At 46.2% G+C, this 22,820-nt stretch overlaps 2 protein-coding genes across 4 annotated transcripts; one reads left to right on the top strand and one right to left on the bottom strand.

The window, feature by feature from the left end:
• The first annotated feature begins 1,611 nt into the window (after positions 1–1,611).
• ACAA1 (acetyl-CoA acyltransferase 1) lies at positions 1,612–17,704 on the top strand. Of its 2 annotated transcripts, none has more exons than XM_078606527.1 (13): positions 1,612–1,658; positions 4,636–4,817; positions 6,209–6,302; positions 9,062–9,119; positions 10,361–10,440; positions 10,955–10,997; positions 12,218–12,325; positions 13,456–13,536; positions 14,332–14,519; positions 14,801–14,980; positions 15,807–15,862; positions 16,355–16,500; positions 17,382–17,704. In XM_078606527.1, exons 2-13 carry the CDS (start codon positions 4,638–4,640, stop codon positions 17,455–17,457), a joined length of 1,290 nt encoding a protein of 429 aa, XP_078462653.1. In that variant the 5' UTR covers positions 1,612–1,658; positions 4,636–4,637; the 3' UTR covers positions 17,458–17,704. The 2 variants fall into 2 exon arrangements, with proteins under 2 accessions (XP_078462653.1, XP_078462642.1); XM_078606516.1 differs by having other exon boundaries at positions 1,621–1,912.
• TACO1 (translational activator of cytochrome c oxidase I) lies at positions 17,703–22,030 on the bottom strand. 2 transcript variants are annotated; one of them, XM_078606548.1, is made up of 6 exons: positions 21,744–22,030; positions 20,841–21,146; positions 20,416–20,522; positions 19,702–19,835; positions 19,308–19,482; positions 17,703–18,148 (listed from the first exon to the last, which is right to left on the bottom strand). In XM_078606548.1, the coding sequence occupies exons 2-6, from the start codon at positions 21,106–21,108 to the stop codon at positions 17,936–17,938; spliced, it is 897 nt and encodes a 298-aa protein (XP_078462674.1). In that variant the 5' UTR covers positions 21,109–21,146; positions 21,744–22,030; the 3' UTR covers positions 17,703–17,935. The 2 variants fall into 2 exon arrangements, with proteins under 2 accessions (XP_078462674.1, XP_078462666.1); XM_078606540.1 differs by having other exon boundaries at positions 21,857–21,970.
• Between the last annotated feature and the right edge of the window lie 790 nt (positions 22,031–22,820).

Below are 22,820 nucleotides of genomic sequence, written 5' to 3'. Positions count from 1 at the left end.
ATATGCGTGTCCCTAGGGTGGCGAACGACTTATATAAATTGACTTGAAAATGGTTTAGTGATGTCATCTTGTTGTCTGATACAGGGTGATACACTGCAAGCTGTAGATTTCACCCACTGCATCCATGACACTGAAATACTTTGCTGTCTGATAATTTCTCTTTGGTTCTTTCGGTAAAGTCACGTAGAAATAAAATTTATTAAATAATAATAGAATACGACGTTTCGATTGCAACACAAGCAACCATCATCAGGTAAAAATGAATGAGAAAACAAACATAGTAAACTTAGAAATTATATCATGGAACCTCCTTTGCCAGTACCAAAAATATGAGAATCGCTTAGAAATATAATGCACTACAACACAGAAAGTCGGCTAACACAACAGTCAACACCCGACCCGGTTGATGACGTTCTTCCAAAGATTCCTAAATTTGAGAGGGAGACATAACACAGACACGGAGACACACAGACAAACACACATGCAGAGAGAGACACACACAGAGACAGACATACACATAGACACACAGAAAGCTACAGTCACGAAAGATTCGAATCTATCTGATCATTAACACACATTGCAATGACAGAACAAGTAGGGGACACAAAGTCCACCACTGGTCATAGGCATCGACACACAACTAAACGAAGGAGATTGCTCTGCGCCAAGTGACAGCACACGGTAGGGGCTGAGTGAAAAATGGACTTGCAAGTGGCAGCAAGTGACACCCAGTGGTGACCCAGACTTGTTCGTGTGTCCTAGCCAGCGGGCCCTCGCCGGATTCACGGTGGCTTTTGGCAAATCGTGAGATCTGAAAACGTGTGTGCCCACGTTCATCATAATCAACATGACCTGTTGTCCATCTGTAGCACACGTGGCTTCGGGGAGCAGTGGCCATTGTGAGCGTGTTTGAAATAAAAAAAACATTTGTTGATGCCACGTTAATAGTAGATGCACGAGCACAAATCACAACAAAAACACTCAACAGATTGGTCAATAACACCGTATCCTGCAAAGGAAACATAAAAACAGGCGACGTCTGCACTGCACCGCTGGTATAATGCTTATGGTTGTAGGGAATGCGTGCACGTCACCACCGGTGCAGGGTGGCTGCACGTGTCACCCACGACACGTGCAGACACGCTGCACGTGTCGTGGGTGACACGTGCACCCACCAGCCTGCACGTGTCACCCACCACACGGGCAGGGTGTCTCTGGCTCTCACTCCTCCTGCACGTGTCACCCACCACACCACGTGTCTGCACGTGTCACCCACGACACGTGCAGGGTGCCTGACACAGGGTGCCTGCACGTGTCACCCACCACCCTGCACATCACCCACGACACGTGCAGGGTGTCTGTGGCTCTCACTCCTCCTGCACGTGTCACCCACCACACGTGCAGGGTGTCTGCACGTGTCACCCACCACCCTGCACGTGTCACCCACCACCCTGCACGTGTCACCCACCACACGTGCAGGGTGTCTGCACATCACCCACCACCCTGCACATCACCCACGACACGTGCAGGGTGTCTCTGGCTGTCACTCCTCCTGCACGCTGCATCGCCGCGCGCGCTGATTGGCTGTCCGCGTCGTACGCGTGACGACATCGGAAGTCTGGGCCGTGGTCTCTGTGCGAGTCTGTGTTGGTGTACACGTGAGTTGGTGTCTGTGTACACGTGGGTCTCTGTGTTGGTGTCTGTGTAGTGTACACGTGAGTCTGTGTCTGTGTAGTGTACACGTGTGCCTGTGTAGTGTACACGTGAGTCTGTGTCTGTGTAGTGCACACGTGAGTCTGTGTGGTGTACAAGTGTGTGTGGTGTACACGTGTGTGAGTCTGTGTGCAATTGTGTACACGCTTGTGTGTGTATATTTGTCTCCGTGTTGAGAACAAGCCGACGTTCTTCGACGGTATGTTATTTTTTTGCAAAGACTCCACGACTACACTTTTACATCAATCCTGTGGCGCTTGCACGTGCAGTGTATAATCACATACACGCACACACACAACACAGCATGTGGTGTGTGTGTGTGTGCAGCGTGAACACGTGTGTGTGTGTACGTGAGTGTGTTAACGTAGTACGTGTGAGTGTGTGCACAAGGTAACAATATATCGCTACTTGCCCTATGACCCACATACGTACAGTGCACATGCGCACACGTGGAAGTGACTGTTGTTTGTACACACACGCGTATACTACGTGTGTGTACACTGTGTGTGTGCACTATGTGTGTGTGTGTGCACTGTGTGTGTGTGCACTATGTGTGTGTGTGTACACTGTGTGTACACTATGTGTACACTATGTGTGTGTGTACACTGTGTGTGTGGGTACACTGTGTGTACGTGTGTGTATGTGTACACTGTGTGTACGTGTGTGTATGTGTACACTGTGTGTACGTGTGTGTGTACACTATGTGTGTGTGTGTACATTATGTGTGTGTGTACATTATGTGTGTGTGTACACGTGTGTGTGTACACGTGTGTGTGTACACGTGTGTGTACACGTGTGTGTACACGTGTGTGTACACGTGTGTGTACACGTGTGTGTACACTACGTGTGTGCGTGTACACTACGTGTGTGCGTGTACACTACGTGTGTGCGTGTACACTACGTGTGTGCGTGTACACTACGTGTGTGTGTATGTACACTAGTGTGTGTATGTACACTAGTGTGTGTATGTACACTACGTGTGTGTATGTACACTACGTGTGTGTGTGTACACTAGTGTGTGTGTACACTACGTGTATGTACACTACGTGTGTGTGTGTGTACACTACGTGTGTGTGTACACTACGTGTGCTTCGTGTAACAGGGCAGCTTGTGCGTTCTGGGCGCGGTGTGTTCGCATTAAGCCGCAGAGAAGCTTTGTTACCGACCAGCGATGGATCTAACATCGCGAGGCCCGCGTTAGTACAACACCGCACGCCTGCAAACAACGGCGGACGCGTGTGGATCTCCTTACGCGTGTACACACGCGTGCCCACGTGTTGCGTAGTGCACGTGTGTGCTGGGCCATGTGCACACGTGTTGCGTAGTGCACGTGTGCACATGCGTTGCACACTTTACACACGTGTTGCGTAGTGCACGTGTGTGCTGCGCGATGTGTATGCGTGCTGCACATTGCACATGCGTTGCACACGTGTTGCGTAGTGCACGTGTGTGCTGTGCCATGTGCACACGTGTTGCGTAGTGCACGTGTGTACACATGTGTGTACACGTGTTGCGTAGTGCACGTGTGTGCTGTGCCATGTGCACACGTATTGTGTAGTGCACGTGTGTGCTGGGCATGTGTATGCGTGCCTGGCTATGCACATGCGTTGAACACACGTGTGCTGCGCTGTTACACAGAGGCTGGGGTGTTGACATGTGCTCATGTATATGTGGAGATCCCATTGTTGAGAAAATACAGGGAATTGTAAGAATGCGATAGAGCTGCAGTTCGTAATTGCATAGGGAGAGTTTCCACGTGAGTGTTTTTTTGTGCCACGTATTTTATGTTCATTTCAATCTTTTTGTTACATTTTGACCTTGCATCCGAATGAAAAACTGTTCTTTTGTCAATTGCATAGCAGGCACATTTTTCTCAGGGTCAAAGTGTGAATTGTTATCTTCAACGATGTCACCGCTTCTCCCCTACCCATGCCCCCATCCCCCCCCCTCCTCTCAGGAAGGGTTTTTGCCCAAAGCATGAGCCTATTTTTTCTTATAAACCAGTCTTAATCATCGTAATGTTCTTACCACGTTCCCATGGGCCCCATTCCCTTCCCCCAAGCCATCCCGTCCCATGAGCTCCTAAAATGATTCAACCCATTCCTATATATTACCTTGAGCATCATTGCCCTATTTATCCTTTCCCATTTTTTTAAATCTCCATTCTCTTGGGACTGCTGGATCCTGGTGTCGTGATAACATCACTCTCTACTAAGAGCCCTACAGCCTGCGTTCGATTCCCAGCCACGGCTAACACCAGTGGCAAGAGATTTTGAGAAATATCTGAACAATGCCTGCTTCTGTCTCCTTACCAACCCGCACTGATCGTTGTGGTGACGTATGGTTAAAGCAACCCCATGGACCAACATAGAGTAGGGGGCCTTCGTTCAAACTTTGATTGAAAAAATGTTTTTTTTTATTTCCACATTCCTACGTTGATTAACGCCACCAGTGCTGTCTGGTTTTTAGCCACATTGGGTTGAAATTGCGACATGCCGCAATACTGCAAACAGTCCTATCATAAGAATGTGGATTTTCCACCACTGGCTTTGGACTGCCAGGAAAGGTAAACCGTTTTCACTGGATTTTGAGCAGAGAGACTTTAGACAATTTTTGTGTTCCTCATTACAGCTGCAGGGACATGACGGACAGTCTCGTGTGGCTCATACGTTACGTTTTGCAGAAGCTTCTCTTTTCACTGTGTATGCTATTTGTACTGAGTGAAAGCACCAATAAGTATTGTCGAGATGCAGCGACACTGCGACACACCGTACGATACAAGGTCCACTAAAATCGCATTGACTTGTTTTGATCACGGCTGCTCACATTCAAATGCAATACGCGAAATGTGCATGATGCAATGTACCAATCCTCGCCTCCAAAGCACTGCCGTTCGCGGCCGCTGTGTTTCCCTGCCCACAGACATGGACCGGGCGGCGGTGATTTTGCAGCACCTGGCGCCGCGGTGCGGTGGTGCCACCCCTCGCTCCGTTTCGTCAGCCGGCGCAAGAGTGGTCCCTTTTGTGCCGCAGACGGACGATGACATTGTGGTGGTGCACGGCGTGCGCACGCCCTTCGGCAGAGCAAAGCGCGGGGTCTTTAAGGTGCCACCGCATCCAAGGGAGACCAAACAGATTTTATTTATTTGACAAATGGAGCATATTTCTGCGTTGCTCAATTTGCATTAACACTTTTTCACGGTCTACACTGTTTTACGATATGGTGCAGAGCCATCAGCGAAGATGTTAGATGGAGCTCTTGAAATGACAGACATGAGAATCCTAAGTCGGATGTTGGGAATATCTCTGATATTTCACTAAGATGGATGTTGGGGATATGTCTGAGGGAAACAAAGCTTGATGAAGACAGAGCCTTAGAAAGGGTTACTAATATTCTTGTGCTGGTAAGTGTGGTTCGACTTTGAAAGTTTTGAACTGTGCTGATAAGGGCTATGGAGATGCTAGTGCAGGGCAGAAGGAGGAGAGGGCGACTGAGGGTGAGATGGAAGCATGTGATAGATTGAAATATGAGGACATTGGATATGACTCAAGGAAAGGCATATCATTGAGAAGGGAAATCTGAACAGCAAACCCCAGGCAGTAATGGGACTTCTGGCTTAAAAGAAGAATATATTTTTGATTGCACTCCTAACCGTGGGAAAACTACGCACATGGTAGTGCATCACAGCAACATCACTGATGATGTCGCCGAGTTTTTATTTTTGGACAGGCGTAATAATGACATTTGTAAACATCCACACCACTAATTTGGGAAGCCTGGAAATCGTGAAATGTAAAGAGTAATCCGCATTTACTGAGATTTAAAAGCACGGACGCTGTAATTTACAGTAACATTTTCACCGACTTCCCATAAATGTTATGAACATTTGTGCAACTTTTCTATAGCATTGAGAGGTAATCGTGTGGAGGAGGTCATGGAGAGAATGGGGTTGGGTGTTGGAGATCCTGAATTGTGTCTGGGGCGGGTGGTTGGGTGCTTAGGGATCAGAGCACTTCGCCAGCACCACTGAGGACCTGAGTTCAAATCCGGGATTCAGCCATCTATGATGAAACTGGGTACTCAGTTGTAGTGAGCAGATAGTCTCTCGCCAGCCACTAATGACTGCACATAAACGTGATTAAGATTGGCTAAATTCCATCTCTGAGAAATAAAAAATTCTCTTGGATCAACTGCCAATGTCATAAATATGTCTCTGTTGCCAGGCATGTGGAAAAGTACAACACCCCTTTAGTATATGGATTAAAAACGTTAACTTAAAGGGATCTCAGAGATAATTCTGTAATATCTGTTTCCTTAGATCATTCTCTTAAGGAGTTATGAATGGCTCCTTTGTCTCGACATTTGGAATAAAAATTTGTCCAGACATTTACAAGTGAATTACCTAAATAATCTGATGTCTGTGTCATGGGCTGTGTGTGGGAATGTGAATTTGGTGCTTGAAGTTTTATCTGTTTGTGCCATATTCCACTTGCAGGACACAATGGTTGATGAGCTTCTGATGGCTGTTATGACAGGCCTGCTCAAGGCCACCAAACTCCAGCCAAGCCAGCTCGGGGACATCTGTGTGGGTGGGTGGCCACATCCTGTCCTTTATAAGTTATCACCATCGTCAAGTAGCCTTGATCAATCGACTGCTAGATGAAGGCCTCCTTTAGGCTGTCGCCATCTCATATTTTTAAGCGGCAAGAAATGTGTGCTTTACATTTGTTGCTGTAACATCAGCAGTTGATTAACTGTCAAAAACGTCAAATATACACATCACATACCTAATTTAAAATGACTTTTCTTTATCAAGCATACTAATGTGAAGCATATTAATGTGCTGCTGTGTGTGTCAGCTAAACTGGGATTAAAAGGTAAAGGTTCAGTCCTGCAAATTGCTTTCTCACGCCACTGCTGGCATAAGGGCCTTTACTAGTGGGAACTCTAAACAGCCCCTCTAGAGTCGTATTTTTGCTTACTACTTTCATGCTGGCTAGACATCTGCTGATTGACTGTTACCTACCCAGTTTTACTGCTGGGTGGACAGAGGAGGTGGAGGGTTTTAATAATCTTGCAACATTTTGTCAACTGCCGTGCTGGGAGATTGAACCGTCGACCTCTGGATTGCAAGTCCACAATGCGAACCATGACACCTTGGCAGTCTCCCAGGATTAAGAGTCGCACTATAAATAGCAAATTTCAGCAAGCGAGAGCTCTAAATTGCTGGGCAAAGTTCAAGTTTTTTGCCTTTGTACAAATATCATGTTTTTGTTCCCCAGCATGATAGTGCAAATCTGTGTGTAGCAGCAACTTTGAAAATTGGAATAAAATGTCCTTGCTAAACAAAAAATAACATTTGTCAGGCAGTAGCATAATATTGCATTTGTGTTAATGTGGCCAAGAAACCCCTGCCACTTCAATCTACGCCTTCAACGTGCACCTCATGGTATCGTTGGTGAATCCGGCTGTCTTCCCTGCAGTGCAGCAACGTCAGTGCGAGCCAGATTAAAACTCTCCTCCAAGTACGATTGAAACATTGTCGTCACTTATCCAGACACACTTGCCTGTTTTAAATAGAATATGAATGAAGATTTCAAGAGCACATGTTTTTTTTTGTAACATCTCGAATGGAACGAGAGTGCTCAGCTGTGAGGCAACGACTATTAGAAGGGCGGCAATTTCTTTCCTCGGCATTCACACTTCACATGCAGGCATGATGATGAATAAATAAGTGGTGGTGTGTCGCAAGAGGCAAGATTAATGCCCCTCTCATCTCATTCTACTCCCTATGACCTGCCCTGCGCTTTGGCAACCAACGGTTCCTATCAAAAACCTCGGTTGACATTCACACAATGGGAGGTCGCTCCCTCTCATCTGCTGTCCTCATGGGAATTCCCTTCCTCTAGCTGTCAGCACTGCTGAGACTGTTTCTCTGTTCAAGTCTAGGCTCATGACTTTCATCTGCTCTTCTGCATATGATGATGTCCCGATAACAGTATCTTAATTTTCCAGTGCATATTTTATTCTTGCATATGCCGATATGTTCAGGAGTGACAGGCGACTGTCGAGATCTGCTAGCCACGACAAGAGGTCTTGAGGAGAGTTTGTGTAGGTTTGCTATTCCTCCTCCTCCGTTGAAGGAGCACTGACTATAGTGCCTTAACAATCTGGTCCCATAGTTTGGGTTACATGGCCACAGTCGCGCTGTGGCTTGTGTTGAATCCCCATTCATGAAGGAGATGTACACACCGGCCTGTTGATGTTCTGATGTGGTTGATCGCCATTGTCTTTGAGGAATGTCCAAGCCGGGAAGTGCGATTTTTGGATCTCGAACAAGGTGTTTATTACTCTTTGGTTCTTTCGGTAAAGTCACGTATAAAGAGAAAATAATAAATTAAATAAATAAAAAACCTTTAATTAATTTTTTTCTCTTTATATGTGACTTTACCGAAAAAATACTTTCATTTATTATTTTCTCTTTATACGCGGCTTTACCGAAAGAACCAAAGAGTAATTCCTGCAGTCACGAAAGCTCCAAAAGAAGTATGAAGGTGTTTATTCTGGACGTCCGTGCATATGACTCTCACAATGAATTGCCTTTGCACTTCTAGCGTAACATCATCTTAGCTCTTTCTCTCTCCTAATTTCCTTGCGATTAAAAAAGTCCACGTTTCCCCATTTTTGTATAGCTTGTTGAAAAGCGATATCTTGGTTTACAGCCCATTGTTAATCCACTGCTGGACGAAGCCTCCCCACACTGGATCAGTCAGGGTTGTTTTAACCATATTTCACCATGCTGGGTAGTGCGGAATGGTGAAAGAGGTGGTTCAAGGGGACATCCAGAGATGGTTAAGACATCGCTCTTCCACTGATGTTAGCCATGGCTGGTAATCTAGTTCAGGTTGCAGGATTCATAGTGCAGTCCACTCACCACTGTGCTGACGTGCAGCCCTGCAATTGTTTTTATCGTGCCACTTCTTGCAGAAGGCACTCCACTAGAGAGCCTCTGTGAATGGAATTTTTGCCTACTCTTTCACACTGGCCATATATGTTGGAAGAGGTGGGTGTACCCGCACTTTATCCCGCCACATCAACCTATCAATCAACTAATTTTGGTGGAACCATTTATACTGCTGAGTTAAGAGAGGCAGGGGAATTTTAATAAATGTTCCCATTGTTTCATCTGTCACCAAGGGAAGTGAAATCGCACCGGCGACCTCTGCATTGCATGTCCAGTGGGCTAACCATTATATCACGACAGCATCCCTATGAATGTTAAATTATGTTTAAGCCCTAATTGAATTGTAATTGTAATGCTTTGTCTGGCTGTGTGTGCCACATGTAGGGAACGTGCTGCAGCCGGGAGCAGGTGCCGTCGTTGCCAGGGTTGCGCAGTTTCTCAGGTAACCATGAGGATGAGCTCCACCAGGAAATAATTTCAGGCGGGTCAACCTGGGCACCCGGCACACTGCATCCAGTATACATATCGCTATGGCTGCTGCTGTCAGTCAAGTCCCACCTCTCGATCTGCCAGTGACCCGAATAATATTTTCTAATCGAGCACACCACAAAAAATATGCCTCTCACTTTGGCTGTGGTTACTAGTCATGTGCCTACTGCAGTCAACCAACGCCCCGGAAAATATTTCCGCAACCAACACACCACGTCCAGTATAACTCGCTGCGATTGTGGCTGCCAGTCACGTGCAAACCAGGCAGTATCACCGCACCCGGCACACTGCATCCAGTATACCTCTCGTTAAAGCCGCAGCTACGAGTCACGCGCCACTTCCCGGAATTTGTGCCTGGAGAGTTGGTAACCTTTTTTACGGGGTCAATGCCTGTTTTCCTCTACGGTGCTGTCTCTAGTCGTACTCCAGTCTGCCAGCCACCTGGGAAATATTCCGTGAGAAATTAAGCTCTGAATGCCACACTTTGGCTGTGAAGAAAGGACGTTGATTGTGGTGGATTCATAAGGACGTTGTATATGCACCGCTAGCTTCTGAGTGTTGAAATTAATCGTGGGAATTTATTTAATATATGTAAAATAATTGCTTCGACAGCTTATAATTTACACAATTAGTTTTATGAGAATTTGCTAACACCTTATATTTCATAGATCTGTGTAGATGTACATCCCTTTATTATTCCAATCTACTGTTAGATGAGGGCTTCCCCACACCCATGCGAGTTGAGGGGATTATATGACCATACCCCACCATGCTGTTTACTGTGGGTAGGTGAAGACAGGGAGTATAGATGTTGGGGCATAGTACAGTGCAACAATGTCTTTCTGTGCTGCTGTCCTGCTTATAATGTAACCCCACAGATGCCTACAGCACCTGTTTTACATATGGTAGTCACCATTCTAAGCATTGTCCAGGCTCAAACCTCCTTATCTTGCAAAATCTGAATAGATCGGTACATCCCAGGTGATTCTGAAATAGGCTTTGCATATACATATACAATATATGTATATATTTTCTCTCGTACTCATGCTGCGTTGGAACCTTCCAGAATATGTTTGATGTGACTTTCATGATCATTAACAGGTTTTGCAGCTGGAGTGTGCAGATAACGGTGCTTATCTTTGTTAACTTTATTCATCCTTCTGCACCACCCCATCCTCCCAACTCGCACTCCAGCGGTATTCCGGAGACCGTGCCCGTTTACTGTGTGAACAGGCAGTGCTCGTCTGGACTGCAAGCCTTCATTAACATCGCCGGTACCCGAGCACACGCAGCATGCCCACTCGTACACTTGGCATGCCCACACGCCCACTCGTACACTTGGCATGCTTGCTTTTATTTCAAAATTAAACAATAATTCACACCCTTTTTCAATACGTTGATGAATGAGGGCCTTTCCACGTTTCGTGTTTGTCATGTGGGGGCTGTGTGTCCACTAGCTTCTTGAATTGCATCTTCCTTTACGCCTCTCCTGTATCATAAATAACACGCTGCTGTAAACAACAATGTAATGTTTAATACTTCCCTTGTTTGTACACGTTGTCGGCGTGCATGCCTGGAGCTGGTTTTGGGTCCCAGGGGAGCGTAGTAAGAGGAGTGCTCCTGGGCGCGACACAACAGAGCCTGGGAGCGAGGGAAATGGATAAGAGTTGGGTTAGCAATAGGGTCAGTGCTGCCGATTGGTCGCAGCGTTGTTGTTCAGACAACCACGATGCCCGTGACACAGTCTCTGCTGCCATGTCCCACTGCACTGTGTGTGTGTGTGCACAGGTGGAATACGTAATGGATCCTATGACATTGGCATGGCGTGCGGGTAAGCAAATGATCTTGATTGTGGGCACAAAGTGATGATTAAGTGGCTTCCATTCCAATCAGTGACACTTGTTTTCGCTGCCAGGTTGGTAATGGGATGGGGCATTTGCAGAGCTTGAAAGAAGATAACTTTTACTCTTTTAAACCTAATTAAGAAAAACCATTAGTTAAATGTAAATACGAAAATATAAACTATAAAATAACATACAGTTGTTTAGAAATCGATTGCTGGATGAAGAGCCGTCCACGCCGTGTCAATCTGTTTTGGCATACTTGTCCACGCTGGTCAGTGTGGGTTGTTGGTGGGGGATTACTCAGAACAAGCTCTGATATCACTCGCCGCTGACGTTCGTTGTGGCTGTGAGTCGAACTCAGATTGCCGGGTTCATGGTCACGGTGTACGAGTCACTGTGTCACCACTGCAACCCTTTTTTTCCTCTCCAAATAAATATTTTATCAAACATAAATGTACAGCACACTCCAAATTCACAAGCAGAGAAAGACACAAACAAACACAAGTACATAGGTTCAAACAAATTGTGTCCTCAGTGAAACTACAAGATAAAAACATAAATGGGCTAGGATACAAGTGGGTGGTGTTCGGTTGATAAGGGGAGCGGGTCCATTGCAAACTGTGAAGAAAAATGGAGCAAGTTGATCAAATATTATTACATTATTACCTACTTAACCTATTATTACATTTAATGATTTAATCCATTATTAAAACCATACCCAAAATTTACAGAGTGTGGAGCGGTGGCGCAGTGGTAAAGGAATTGAACTGTAATCCTGATGGTCTGAGTTTGATTCCCGGTCACTGCTAACATCAGAGGTCAAGTGGTAACTGAACCAGCCATGGGCTGTCCCTCTTCACCAATCTACACTGACCATCATGGTGAATGCCTTCATTCAAAAGAGCAGTTAATTATTATTATCTTTTACCCCCCCCCCCTCATTAATAAGTGATTGACATACATATTTGATAACAATGGACATTCAGGATAAAAACATGGAAATTAACATCGTAACTTCTTCACTTTCGGAATGATGTGTCGCACACCATCCTGGCTTCTTTGTAAATTGCACCTGGCCCAGGCAGCTGTAACACAGCGGTAATAATCGGAGAGCGAGAGATAGAGAGTGGGAACCGCAGTTCCTTTCTCTGGAGCGAGCACTGCGGTGACAAGTGACAGCTGCATGCTCGGTGCTGTTCTCATGAAGCGTGGAGCTCATGTCTCGCGGTTCGCCTGGGGACCCGAAGAATGTCGGGGACGTGAGCTCGCGAATGATGGACGATGACAAGGCGCGGGACTGCCTCATCCCCATGGGGTGAGCTATGGCACACCGTTGAATGGTGGAGGGATTGCTGGGGATGATGCGATTAGGCCAGAAAATAAATAATGGCAGGGAGCAACACAACTGCTCTATTTTAATGGCCTGCTGACCTCCGTTTTGCTCTATTTGTGTTGCTCTTTTGCAGCAGAGTGACAAGACATTCGTTCATCGATATAATGTTAATTTTTAATCTCACGCATTGAATCACGTGTTTAAGGATCGACATTTAAGAAAAAAAATCTCATGTTATCTGGAATGGCCCCGACAGCCACTAGTAGCTGCTAAATTCTCCCAGATCAACTTCAAGATCGCCCTCGGCTTCTTCAATATCACCCATGCACGCGTCCCTGCTTGCCTCTTCACTCTCATTTCACTTTACTCCCTTCGACAAATCCACCATTCTAACAACCAAGGTCTTCTGTTGAATCTCCCAGTCAACTTCGGCAGAGTGGAAAGTTGCTCCTCTTCCTCTGCTGTCAACGCCCTGACCTCCTTATCCTCTGCCGATACCTGAGCATATTTTGCGTCATGAAACAAATAAATAAACATTCCTCTTTTCCCCTTGTGATGTTCCATTGATTTCCATGGTGTCTTAAGATACGATTGCATTTAGATGCTATCGTGATTGTGCTTACAATCACCACAAAGTAAAAAAAAAATCCATTATTGGAATAAATTACTGTGATTTATGAACTCCTTCCCGAGGTGGGTTGCATAATTATACCTCTTACTAAAGTGTCCGCTGATCAAGCTGGCAAATCATTTTCATCTTGCCCTGCAGCACAGAGTCATGCGATCGTGGATTTCCGGTAAACAGGTTTTCCCTTACAGGATATAATTTTATAATCCTAACTGGATGGTGTGTTTTGCTTTTACAATTTTATCTAATTTTAATCCTATTTTCACGTTGTGTTTTACCATTGTGTACTTGGTTAATGTGACAATGACCACATTATTTGTATGTAAATAGTTGTTGCTGTACAGCATCCGGAGATGCTGCTAGTACTAAGACACTCAAACTCCAAATTAGGATTATTATTATTGATGGAGCGTGTGACCCGGGTGCATGGCCGTGTTGGTTGTGACTGGTGACATCCCGGGTCCTGCCCCCCACCCCCCTGCAGGGTAACATCTGAGAATGTGGCAGAGCGGTACGGCATCACCAGGGAGATGCAGGACACCCTGGCTGTCGCCTCGCACCAAAAGTGGGTCCCTACCATCGCACAGGAAACATCGCAGAGCGGTCGATGTGGGCGGCACAAAACAAAATGAAAACACGGGTAGATTTGTCACGAGAAAGTTGTAATTGGATCCAAGGCTTGCACAGATCATCAGTTGTGAAGCAGTGCTGTTGCAATTCCATTTATTGGCAGTATAATTTATGTGTCTGGCCTATATATAAGCCATATATATATAATTTTAAAAGAACACTGTGCAGCTTGCAGAATTAAAATGTATCTTTTGGATGGTCCATTTATATCCTGGTGGGGGGAGTGGTGGTGCAGCAGTTAGCACATTGTGCATTGAAGCGAACGATGCACATGGACCAGTGTGGTGAAGCATAGTAATAAATCCCATGACTGACAGAGTGGGGAGGCCTTCATCCAGCAGTTGATTGGCAAAGGGCTGTGTAACCATCATCATCGGCCATGACCAATCCGCTGCTTTACGTAGGCCTCTCCAAGCGGTCACCATCTCTCATGTCTGCGATCTAAGATTGACGACAAAACTAAATGTTTATCTCGGTAGGTGGTCGACTCGGCTCATCACATCCTCGAGCCATTAGATTGACTACTACATGTTAGTGTGAGTTCAGCAGTCATTGTCCTATGAAAATAATGGCCCCAACCAAAGGAATGTGGATTGCAGCCATGCCTAGGAGCCACCATCAGACGTGAGCATTATATTGACCAGGGCAACACATCACCTCTGTAACCTTGGAAAGCGACTAACACTGCCGATGTGCGTGATTGTTGCGGTGACGGTGCCGTATGGGCCAGGGCTGCACGAGCCACCAAGCTGGGCCTATTCCAGGAGGAGATCGTGCCCGTGACCACAGTGGTGCTCATGGGCGACGAGGAGAAAACCATCACCGTTACCCAGGATGAGGGCATCCGCCCGGACACCAGCATGGAGGGCCTGGCGCGACTGCGGCCGGCCTTCAAGGAAGATGGCACCACCACCGCAGGTCGCGAATTCACTCAAATCATCTTGAATATATATTTTGATAACTGGAATTTTAGTCAGTCTTCAAACAAGACAGAAAATGGTATGAGACAGACGCACAAAGAATCAATTCTTGAATCCCTGATTGTGGGGGTGGGGGGGATGGTAGTGAGTGGGTGGGCAAGGGTTGAATCATCACATGCCTACTTAAAACAAAGCAGGAGCCGTATTGCTCCTTGGCCGTTACTGCCGGCTGCATCCTGCGCGCCCTCAAACCCGGCCAACCGTTTCCTCTTCGCACAGGAAACTCAAGTCAGGTGAGCGATGGCGCCGCAGCGGTGCTGGTGGCACGGCGGAGGGCGGCACGGGAGCTGGGGCTGCCTGTGCTGGGGGTGCTGCGGAGCTACGCCGTGGTGGGGGTGCCGCCCGACGTCATGGGCATCGGCCCCGCGCTCGCAATCCCGGCCGCCCTGAGCCAGGCTGGTGAGAGATGAGTCGGCTCCTCTCTCGCATCACCCTATTGCCCGGCGCTTGCACTGAAGCTTCGGATTCGCAGCGCACACCATGACACATTTTGATTTGGTGTAGAGAGAGCAGTTACACGGCTTGGGTAATGGTCAATGTTATATTTGGTGTATGTGGTGAGTATTGGGGTGTCTTGGATCGTGTGTGTTGTGTCAATTGTGTATCTGTGGTGTGCGGGATGTGTTTAGGAGTGTGTGGTGTCTTCTTGGTTCTTTCAGTAAAGTCACGTAGAAGGGAAGTAATAAAATAATAAAATATAAAGCATAATAAAATAATTCTCACGAAGTTTCGGCCACAACGCAACAGCGTCTGACGCTGTCGCCTCGACAGACCTGGTTTTCACCTGAGAACGGCTGCTTGCGTTGGGGCCGAAACGTCGTAAGAATTATTTTATTATGTTTTATTTTATTACTTCCCTTCTACGTGACTTTACCGAAAGAACCAAGAAGATGAATCCCTGCAGTCACGAAAGCTTTAAATCGGAGTGTGTGGTGTTTGTGTTAAACAGGTTATTCTTATGTTTCAGTCAAACAGTTCAGTCGATGACATTAGGTGTGAGAACTTATTTATGAATGCCCGTTAAAAGATACAGGTGTTGGTGTTGAAATGCTAAATTAAGTGCCTGTTTTCATCTTTAAAAAAATCCTTCCATGCCTAAGCGTGTATGTATATTGCTGGTCATTCATCTGAAACAACAGCCTTGCAATACTTTTCAGCTTATCTGATTTTGCACTGAAAACCTTTTCGATATCTCTTACACTCCCCTGTATATCTTATTCCACAGGTTTGACAATCGATGACGTTGATGTGTTTGAAATCAATGAAGCCTTCGCCAGTCAGGTGAGTTGAGAAGTAGTGGGTTTCATTTATTTGGAATAAGTCGAAATATAGGTTCTACCATGTTTCTTTTTCCTTGTTTTATATATTGCTCATGGGCACCCTTCAAAGAACCTGTGGAATGTGTCATGCTGCAGCTCCCTTGCAGTGGCAGTTACAGGGAAAGATTCCCAGGAGCAGCAGCCTTGGTGACTGAAGCAGCTCTTTTGTCAAACTTGGCACGGGCTGTGTGCTGCTGCGACATCTCCAGTGTTGGCATTTTGTGACTAATAAAAAAAACCTTAAATGATTGTGCCGGTCAAGTAAAGGTCATCACAATCCAGGAGTCACATCCAATGCAGTGCGCAGCAGTGATGTTTGTTTTCAGCCACCCCGTTAGTTTATCCCATTGTCTGATGTCAGGGTGACGTAAAAACTGTAACGTGTCAAAATCGCAGTAGCCAAAAGTAACAGAAGCATCAATCTGGCTTGGCCGGTGATGTGCCTTCACTGCAGGCGGCGTACTGTGTGAAGCGCCTGGGCATTCCCGTTGAGAAGCTGAACCCCAATGGAGGTGCCATCGCACTGGGCCACCCATTGGGCTGCACGGGCACGCGGCAGATCATCACCCTCCTGCACGAGCTGAGACGCCGTGGCCGCAGGTCTCGTCCTTTACACTCCCCACATCTAACCGGCAGTACACACCCAACCGGGATTACACGGATAATCTGGATTACAGGCTTAACTAGGTTTACACACCTAACCAGGATTACATAACCTTCATGTCTACGCCACAGTGGCAGATCCCAGGGGTTGGGTCATGGGGCCAATCGCTCACCTAGCCCACAACCACCGCCCCTTAAAACTCTGAAAATTTTAATATTCATATTTTCCAGAGAAAACACATGCAATGTTGTATTTATGAATGGGGACCTTATTTAAAAAGCATGACATTTCAAAACTGCCCCCCTGGGAAGTTTCTATATTTGTCTGTCACACCATGTCATATTGGTTAATATGACCATTGATTACTGTTAAAGGAGACGAATTAAAACGAATTGTTTGCAATGTTTCCTCTTATACTCTATATGCATCTTACCATAATGCAAAAAAAATTACAGCCTCTTGACAATTCACTGCTGGATAGGGGTTGTTTGATCATACACACTGGTCAATGCAGATTGGTGAAAGTGGTGGGGCAATCTCACAACTATCTCATTCTTTAATAATGCCAAAAATAACCAGAAATCGAGCTCAGGTCGCCAGGTGCATAGAGCAATGTTGTAACCACTGTACCACCGCAACCAATGTGTGAATATTTCTTCATTGCAGTATGTTGTCGGATCGACAAATCCTCAAGTAAAATATTGTCTGCTGAATGCTGTTTTTGCAAATCATTGTGCTCATGCTCAATCAAGTTTGGACAGTGCTCATTTGGGCCTAGTCAGCTTCCCAAATTGCAAGTTTGATGCTCTGCCACAGTACCCAGCAAAATAATTCAGAGGTTGAGTCTAAAATTATTATTTTTGTCTTCTCTCCCCAGGGCATATGGCGTAGTCTCAATGTGCATTGGAACTGGCATGGGAGCTGCTGCAGTGTTTGAATTTCCAGGAAACTGAGGGAAATTGAGCACATAACACACATGATTTCCAGTTTTGGAATACTCTAATCACTAACTTGATATCTCTATACTATACTAGATTGCCTTAAGTTTAACACGAAAAATATGAAATTCTCCTTGATTGTACATCTCATCAATCATGAAGTTTAATTGAAAAAAACATGAGATTTTAATTTTCTCATGAATATACACCTCAAAGTTAGATTTAAAATACTGTATTAAAAGATCTATAAACATTTCAAAAAGGTTTCATTTGTTTTGTTTATTGCAGCAATAGTATTACACTTACCATATTCAAAATCCTTAAAACAATATATATTACATTTGGACACAGGTTGGTGCAGTGCAATTATTGTAGCTGTACTGATGTTCCTTTATCATAGAAAAAAAATGCAGAAGTTGACAGAATTCAAACAAGAGTTAAGTTCTTCAAGTGTCCAAGGTGAAATTGCAGGGTTTGAGCAGGAACACTGGTCTCAGCTGTCGATGGAGATGACATTGTCGTAGACTCGCACGACATCGGGCAGATTCTCCATGAGGTGCACGAGGTGTGCCGCCACATCCATCTCCTCGCCCTTCAACTCCACAGTCCGCACCGGTATGAACTCCAATGCCGAGGAGAGCGGAGTAAAGCCAAGGGACATCAGGCGTTCACGTACCTCGCGCAGTGACTGTACTGCGCATACGAACTGAGTTCCACAAGCACGGTATAAATGCGCATCGTTGGCAATAGCAATGCTGAGATTTTGACATGTCTGTGCTGCTAATTATGCAAAAGCAACAGAAGATTTATACTGTTTTGCTCTCGGCGTTTTGATTATCTCTATATATATAAAATGGAAATTTGTGAATGTGTGTCTGTTCGAAATGTTTAGCATACTTCCCAACATGCAACAAACTCGAAATTTGGCACGTGGGTAGTTTCCAGACTGTACACAATGCAAAAAGTATAAAAATACTTTTGTATTTGGGGGGGGGGGGGGGGGCGCAATAATGAACATCTTTTACACGGCAAGTGAGCGGTGACGTCACATCTGTGATGTCACCTGCATGCGGTAGCGTTACGCAGTGTGCCTGCTGACGTCATGCATCCCCCCCCACCCTCCGCGTAGGCCGTGTATTAATCCAAGACAAGAATCCAAGTCCCGGGCGAAGCCGGGTAGTAAAGCTAGTAAACAATATGGCACAATTTGTGCTTAAATATGCATAATGAATAGAACACCACTGCAATAAACAATGAAGTGCTTAGACGTATTTGTATGTTAAATATCTGGACCGGATAATATTTTGCCCACATTTTCTTGATATAAGCTGAAAAGTTGAGTTGTCATAAGATATCACACTTAAAACAATGCACTGCCAGAGGTCGCAAACGGGTTTTGATTCCTTACGCGTACCCGGCCGCACCAGGGTTGCAAACGGGTACCCGTACCCAGCCGGGTACGGGTAGCCGGGTATCGGGTAGGGTACGGGTATCGAGTACCCGATTGCGACCTATGGGATGAAGCCATGTTGCAGGCGCGGGTGGGTTGATTCTAGGAACTTGAATTGTGAGAAGAGACAAGATGTTGGGAAATGAGTGACAAACGGTTACTCACCAGTGATTCACGGCCTACCCATACCCGGCCGCACCAGGGTCGCAAACGGGTACCCGTACCCGGCCGTGTACCCGTACCCGGCCGTGTACCCGTACCCGGCCGGGTACGGGTAGCCGGGTATCGGGTAGGGTACGGGTATCGGGTACCTGATTGCGACCTCTGTGCACTGCTCACTAACAATTGGCAAGCAACGTTTAATTATTGGGCAACCTTCTGGTGCCATTGTTGCAGGTGTGACAGAGCACCTCACCTGGAGGTTGACTGGATCATCTTCGCTGATCTGCTCACGGACATCTTCGGCTCCCACTTCGATTGCCAGTTCCAGTGCCTCCTCTAGACCCAAGTTCTTCCTGTCACTGTCCTTCCGAATCGTCACCACTCCCCTCTGCTCAAAGCTATTCTTTGCCCCTTCAAATATTGACCCCCTTTAGAGAGAGCAAGAAATGAAAACACTTTAAACACACTTCTAAAAATAATAATTGAAAAAAATTGCAGTCCACACGATTTATAGAGTATTTCAAGCCAAAGATTACCAGAAAAAATACATTTAGATAACTTTCTTTTAAGGGAAACTTTGTAAAGTTAAACTTTTTGTTGCAATCTAACCTTGAACGGAATTCTTGTAATAGAGTGCTTTAGCTTACCCATTTTTGTTCACAAGGTTGCGGATTTCGCCGTTGGTTCTTTTGTAATTGTCTGTGCAAGTCTCCACTAACAGTGCGAAGCCTCCTGGTCCACGCACCCCAAAATTAATGATTGACAGAGGCTTGCTCTTGTCCTGAGGTGGCAGGAGAGGAAGGGGAGATGGTCTCCGTTAAATACCACGTTGTTGCATGTAAATATTACATTGTTACAACTTTGTCTTTGTCATGTGGGGGATCAATAATGCACATCACATCTGCTGGGTTATTGGCAAATTTACTCCACTTATCCGTGGAAAAAATCGCATATAATTACGGATAATTTGGAGAATTGTTCCACGCGACTCCACTTATGCACAAAAAATCGTCAATTTGAAGTATCAAAGCACAGCGAGGGGTCTCTGACACATGCTTTTCTTCAAAAACATGCGTTTCTTCAAAAGCATGCGTCGCTCTGTCCCCGTATATTTGTGTCTCCGTCTGTTTCCGTGCAATTTTCTGTGTCTGTGTGTCTTTCTAGGCATATTTTAACGTTAAAATATGAAACGATAACCCACCAGTAATTGGGAGTGAATTGCCAAATTCCCTCTACTGAAAACGTATAACTGGATCCTGTGCTCCACAGATTTACGGATAAATTCACATGATGGTGGGCAACGGTTACGGGTAATTTGATTGTGGAAAAAGTTAAAATTGTGTTTTGGTTTAATTACTCACCGCGCCCTTGATTGCCGTCTCGTAGGTCGCTTTGGGCATGTTTTTGGAACGGCAAACTTCAAGCAGGCTGGCCAGTGTTGAGTTCATGTCTGGGTTTGGTCCACCCTCTGCAAAGATTATAGTTTTCAATTTTCAAAGCTCTCACTTGAAACTTGGTCGTGTCCACTCCGACCCACAGCAAAGCAGATATGACGAATAACATCACCTGTGTGGAGAATGCACTCCCTCTCTCCTAATGTTCAAGCCTGCGTACTTTACTACGCGTCTCTTCGTCCTCATTGACATGTAAAAAAAAATTCTCTAACCCCTCCCTCTCTCTGCCTCCGCCCCCCTCTGTCTAGTATATCTTTATACGTGACTTTACCGAAAGAACCAAAGAATCATTTCTGCAGTCACGAAAGCTCCAAAATTAAGAAGGCACTCACCCTTCACCGCATGGCGGATCATGATTCCCAACTTGCTGAACTCCAATGACCTCGCAGTGTCCTTAGGGCCCTTGATGTTCTTCACTTTGGACCACTTGTTGTGACCGGCCAGAGACCGCGCCGAAACGCGATACCCACGGACGGTTTGGCACCGTGAATAAGAGAAGCCACTTTCCACGGGATAGTCCAGCAAAACGGACTGCAGAGACGCTCGGAGGGGTGCCCAGAATCTCCTGGGAAGGTGTTTAAGTGTAGCCGCCCAAGCCATTCGTAGAATAGTCTCGCGGCCTTCTCAGGTTGCTTTCTCTGAGGTACAAACCGAGACAAATGAAAATACTAATTATCTCAATTCTGGAAGATGGAATAATTACATGTGTATGCACTGTCTTGGGTAGTGTATTATTACGCCGTGCATTAATCCACCGCGTTCATTTTAACTCCGAACAGCACAGCGCGTGCCTTTGAATTACATTCAACGCAACTTGTTGTTCACGAAGATTAAAAGGAATGAGTTGTCGAACGAGCGGCCAAGCCGTCCTTGAATTAGAGACATGCAAATCTTGAGTTTCTTTTGAGCGACGCGCTCAACTCCATTTGCGATCCTGAGCCAGTAGGGGGCCCGGCACATTTTCGTGACGAAGCCTGGTCACTCCAGAAGACGACCAATGTTGGCTTGCCCCCCCCCCACAACGTTGCATACTCATTTTATTAACGCCCGAGAGAATGCCGATTGGGCCGAGTCGATCAGGCTTTAAAATCCGAACCTTTTACGTTGCGAGTTGAGCAACATTAACACATTGCCACTTGGCCAACAACAGGCGTAGAAAGCGTAACAATACAGCGGTAATGTGTAACCATGCAGTGATACTGTCAGTGTAAGAATATTGAATTGCATGACGTCACCTGCCGGTAAAGGGCAAGTGCCACCGTCCGCGATCTCGATGGGAGTGAACGCGACTAAACTGCATTCAACCGCGGAACGACACGCTTTAAACCCGCTTTATCCGCTCGCAAACCTCGTGCGTCCCAATTTAAGTTCGAATCTCCTGAAGGAGGCCTAGGCAAGCGTGGGGGCCGCCTTGACAGTTTCCCGGCGTGCAGCGCGGCTCCTTGGGCCTCGCCCCCCTAGGAGGTCCCGGCGCGGTGCCCCGCCCCCAATACTCTAGCCCCGCCCCCAATACTCTAGCCCCGCCCCCTACACGCGATGCCCCGCCCCCAATACTCTAGCCTCGCCCCTACACGCGATGCCCCGCCCCCAATACTCTAGCCCCGCCCCCTACATGCGATGCCCCGCCCCCAATACTCTAGCCCCGCCCCCTACACGCGAGGCCCCCGCCTTCATATTCTAGCCCCGCCCCAAAGGCGATGCCCCGCCCATCTCACCCCGACTCACCACCCAAGGCCCCGCCCCCACATTCCAGCCTTCTGCCCCAAGCATGCTGTTTGTGATTTATTCACACTGTGGGGGGGGGGGTCTCTATAGGGAGTCAGTGGCGCCACTTCTGTGGAGAAAGACAACTTCTGTGGAGATAGACAACTGGTCGTTACGTGGGTTTAGACTCGGCGCCCCGCCATCTAACCAGAGAAAATCCCACCACGGGCTCAGGGCTGTAATTAAAGATGTTCACTTTAAACAAACACAGTACAGTAGTTCAGTACGGTACGCCCGTAGCATGTTATAAAGGGGCCTTAAATAAGTTAAAAACTAAAATGAAAACACTAATTTTTTACTTGCATAGTAAAGCAATTGTATTTTTATTTGCTATACAGACAGATAATACGACAAATCGCTAACATTAAACACTCAGTCGTTAATAAAAGTTGAAGGCAGTATAGTACTATAGTAATAGAGCAAGTGCAGATTCATTGAACCGGAATTGATAGCTTGAAAGCATTTAGCGCGGGGCCCTTGAAAGTGCGGGGCCCGTAGCTACTACCCATGTAGCTACTACACATGTAGCTACTTTTGCCACTCGGATC

This window comes from Lampetra planeri, chromosome 2 (genome assembly GCF_965212315.1).
Source record: "Lampetra planeri chromosome 2, kcLamPlan1.2.h2, whole genome shotgun sequence".
Lineage (NCBI taxonomy): Eukaryota > Metazoa > Chordata > Hyperoartia > Petromyzontiformes > Petromyzontidae > Lampetra > Lampetra planeri.
The sequence above is the reverse complement of the archived record's forward strand: the minus strand, read 5'-3'. Positions and strand labels throughout refer to the sequence as shown.

What these genes read in the sequence shown, in the direction of transcription:
- TACO1 (XM_078606548.1), bottom strand. Translation starts at nt 21,108, where the DNA reads ATGGCTTGGGCGGCTACACTTAAACACCTTCCCAGGAGATTCTGGGCA. An exon ending in AGACGGCAATCAAGGGCGCG is followed by an intron (nt 19,836 to 20,415) that starts GTGAGTAATTAA and finishes CTGCCACCTCAG; the next exon opens with GACAAGAGCAAGCCTCTGTC. An exon ending in AACCTTGTGAACAAAAATGG is followed by an intron (nt 19,483 to 19,701) that starts GTAAGCTAAAGC and finishes CTCTCTCTAAAG; the next exon opens with GGGGTCAATATTTGAAGGGG.
- ACAA1 (XM_078606527.1), top strand. Translation starts at nt 4,638, where the DNA reads ATGGACCGGGCGGCGGTGATTTTGCAGCACCTGGCGCCGCGGTGCGGT. An exon ending in GACATTGGCATGGCGTGCGG is followed by an intron (nt 10,998 to 12,217) that starts GTAAGCAAATGA and finishes GTTCTCATGAAG; the next exon opens with CGTGGAGCTCATGTCTCGCG. An exon ending in AGATGGCACCACCACCGCAG is followed by an intron (nt 14,520 to 14,800) that starts GTCGCGAATTCA and finishes CTCTTCGCACAG; the next exon opens with GAAACTCAAGTCAGGTGAGC.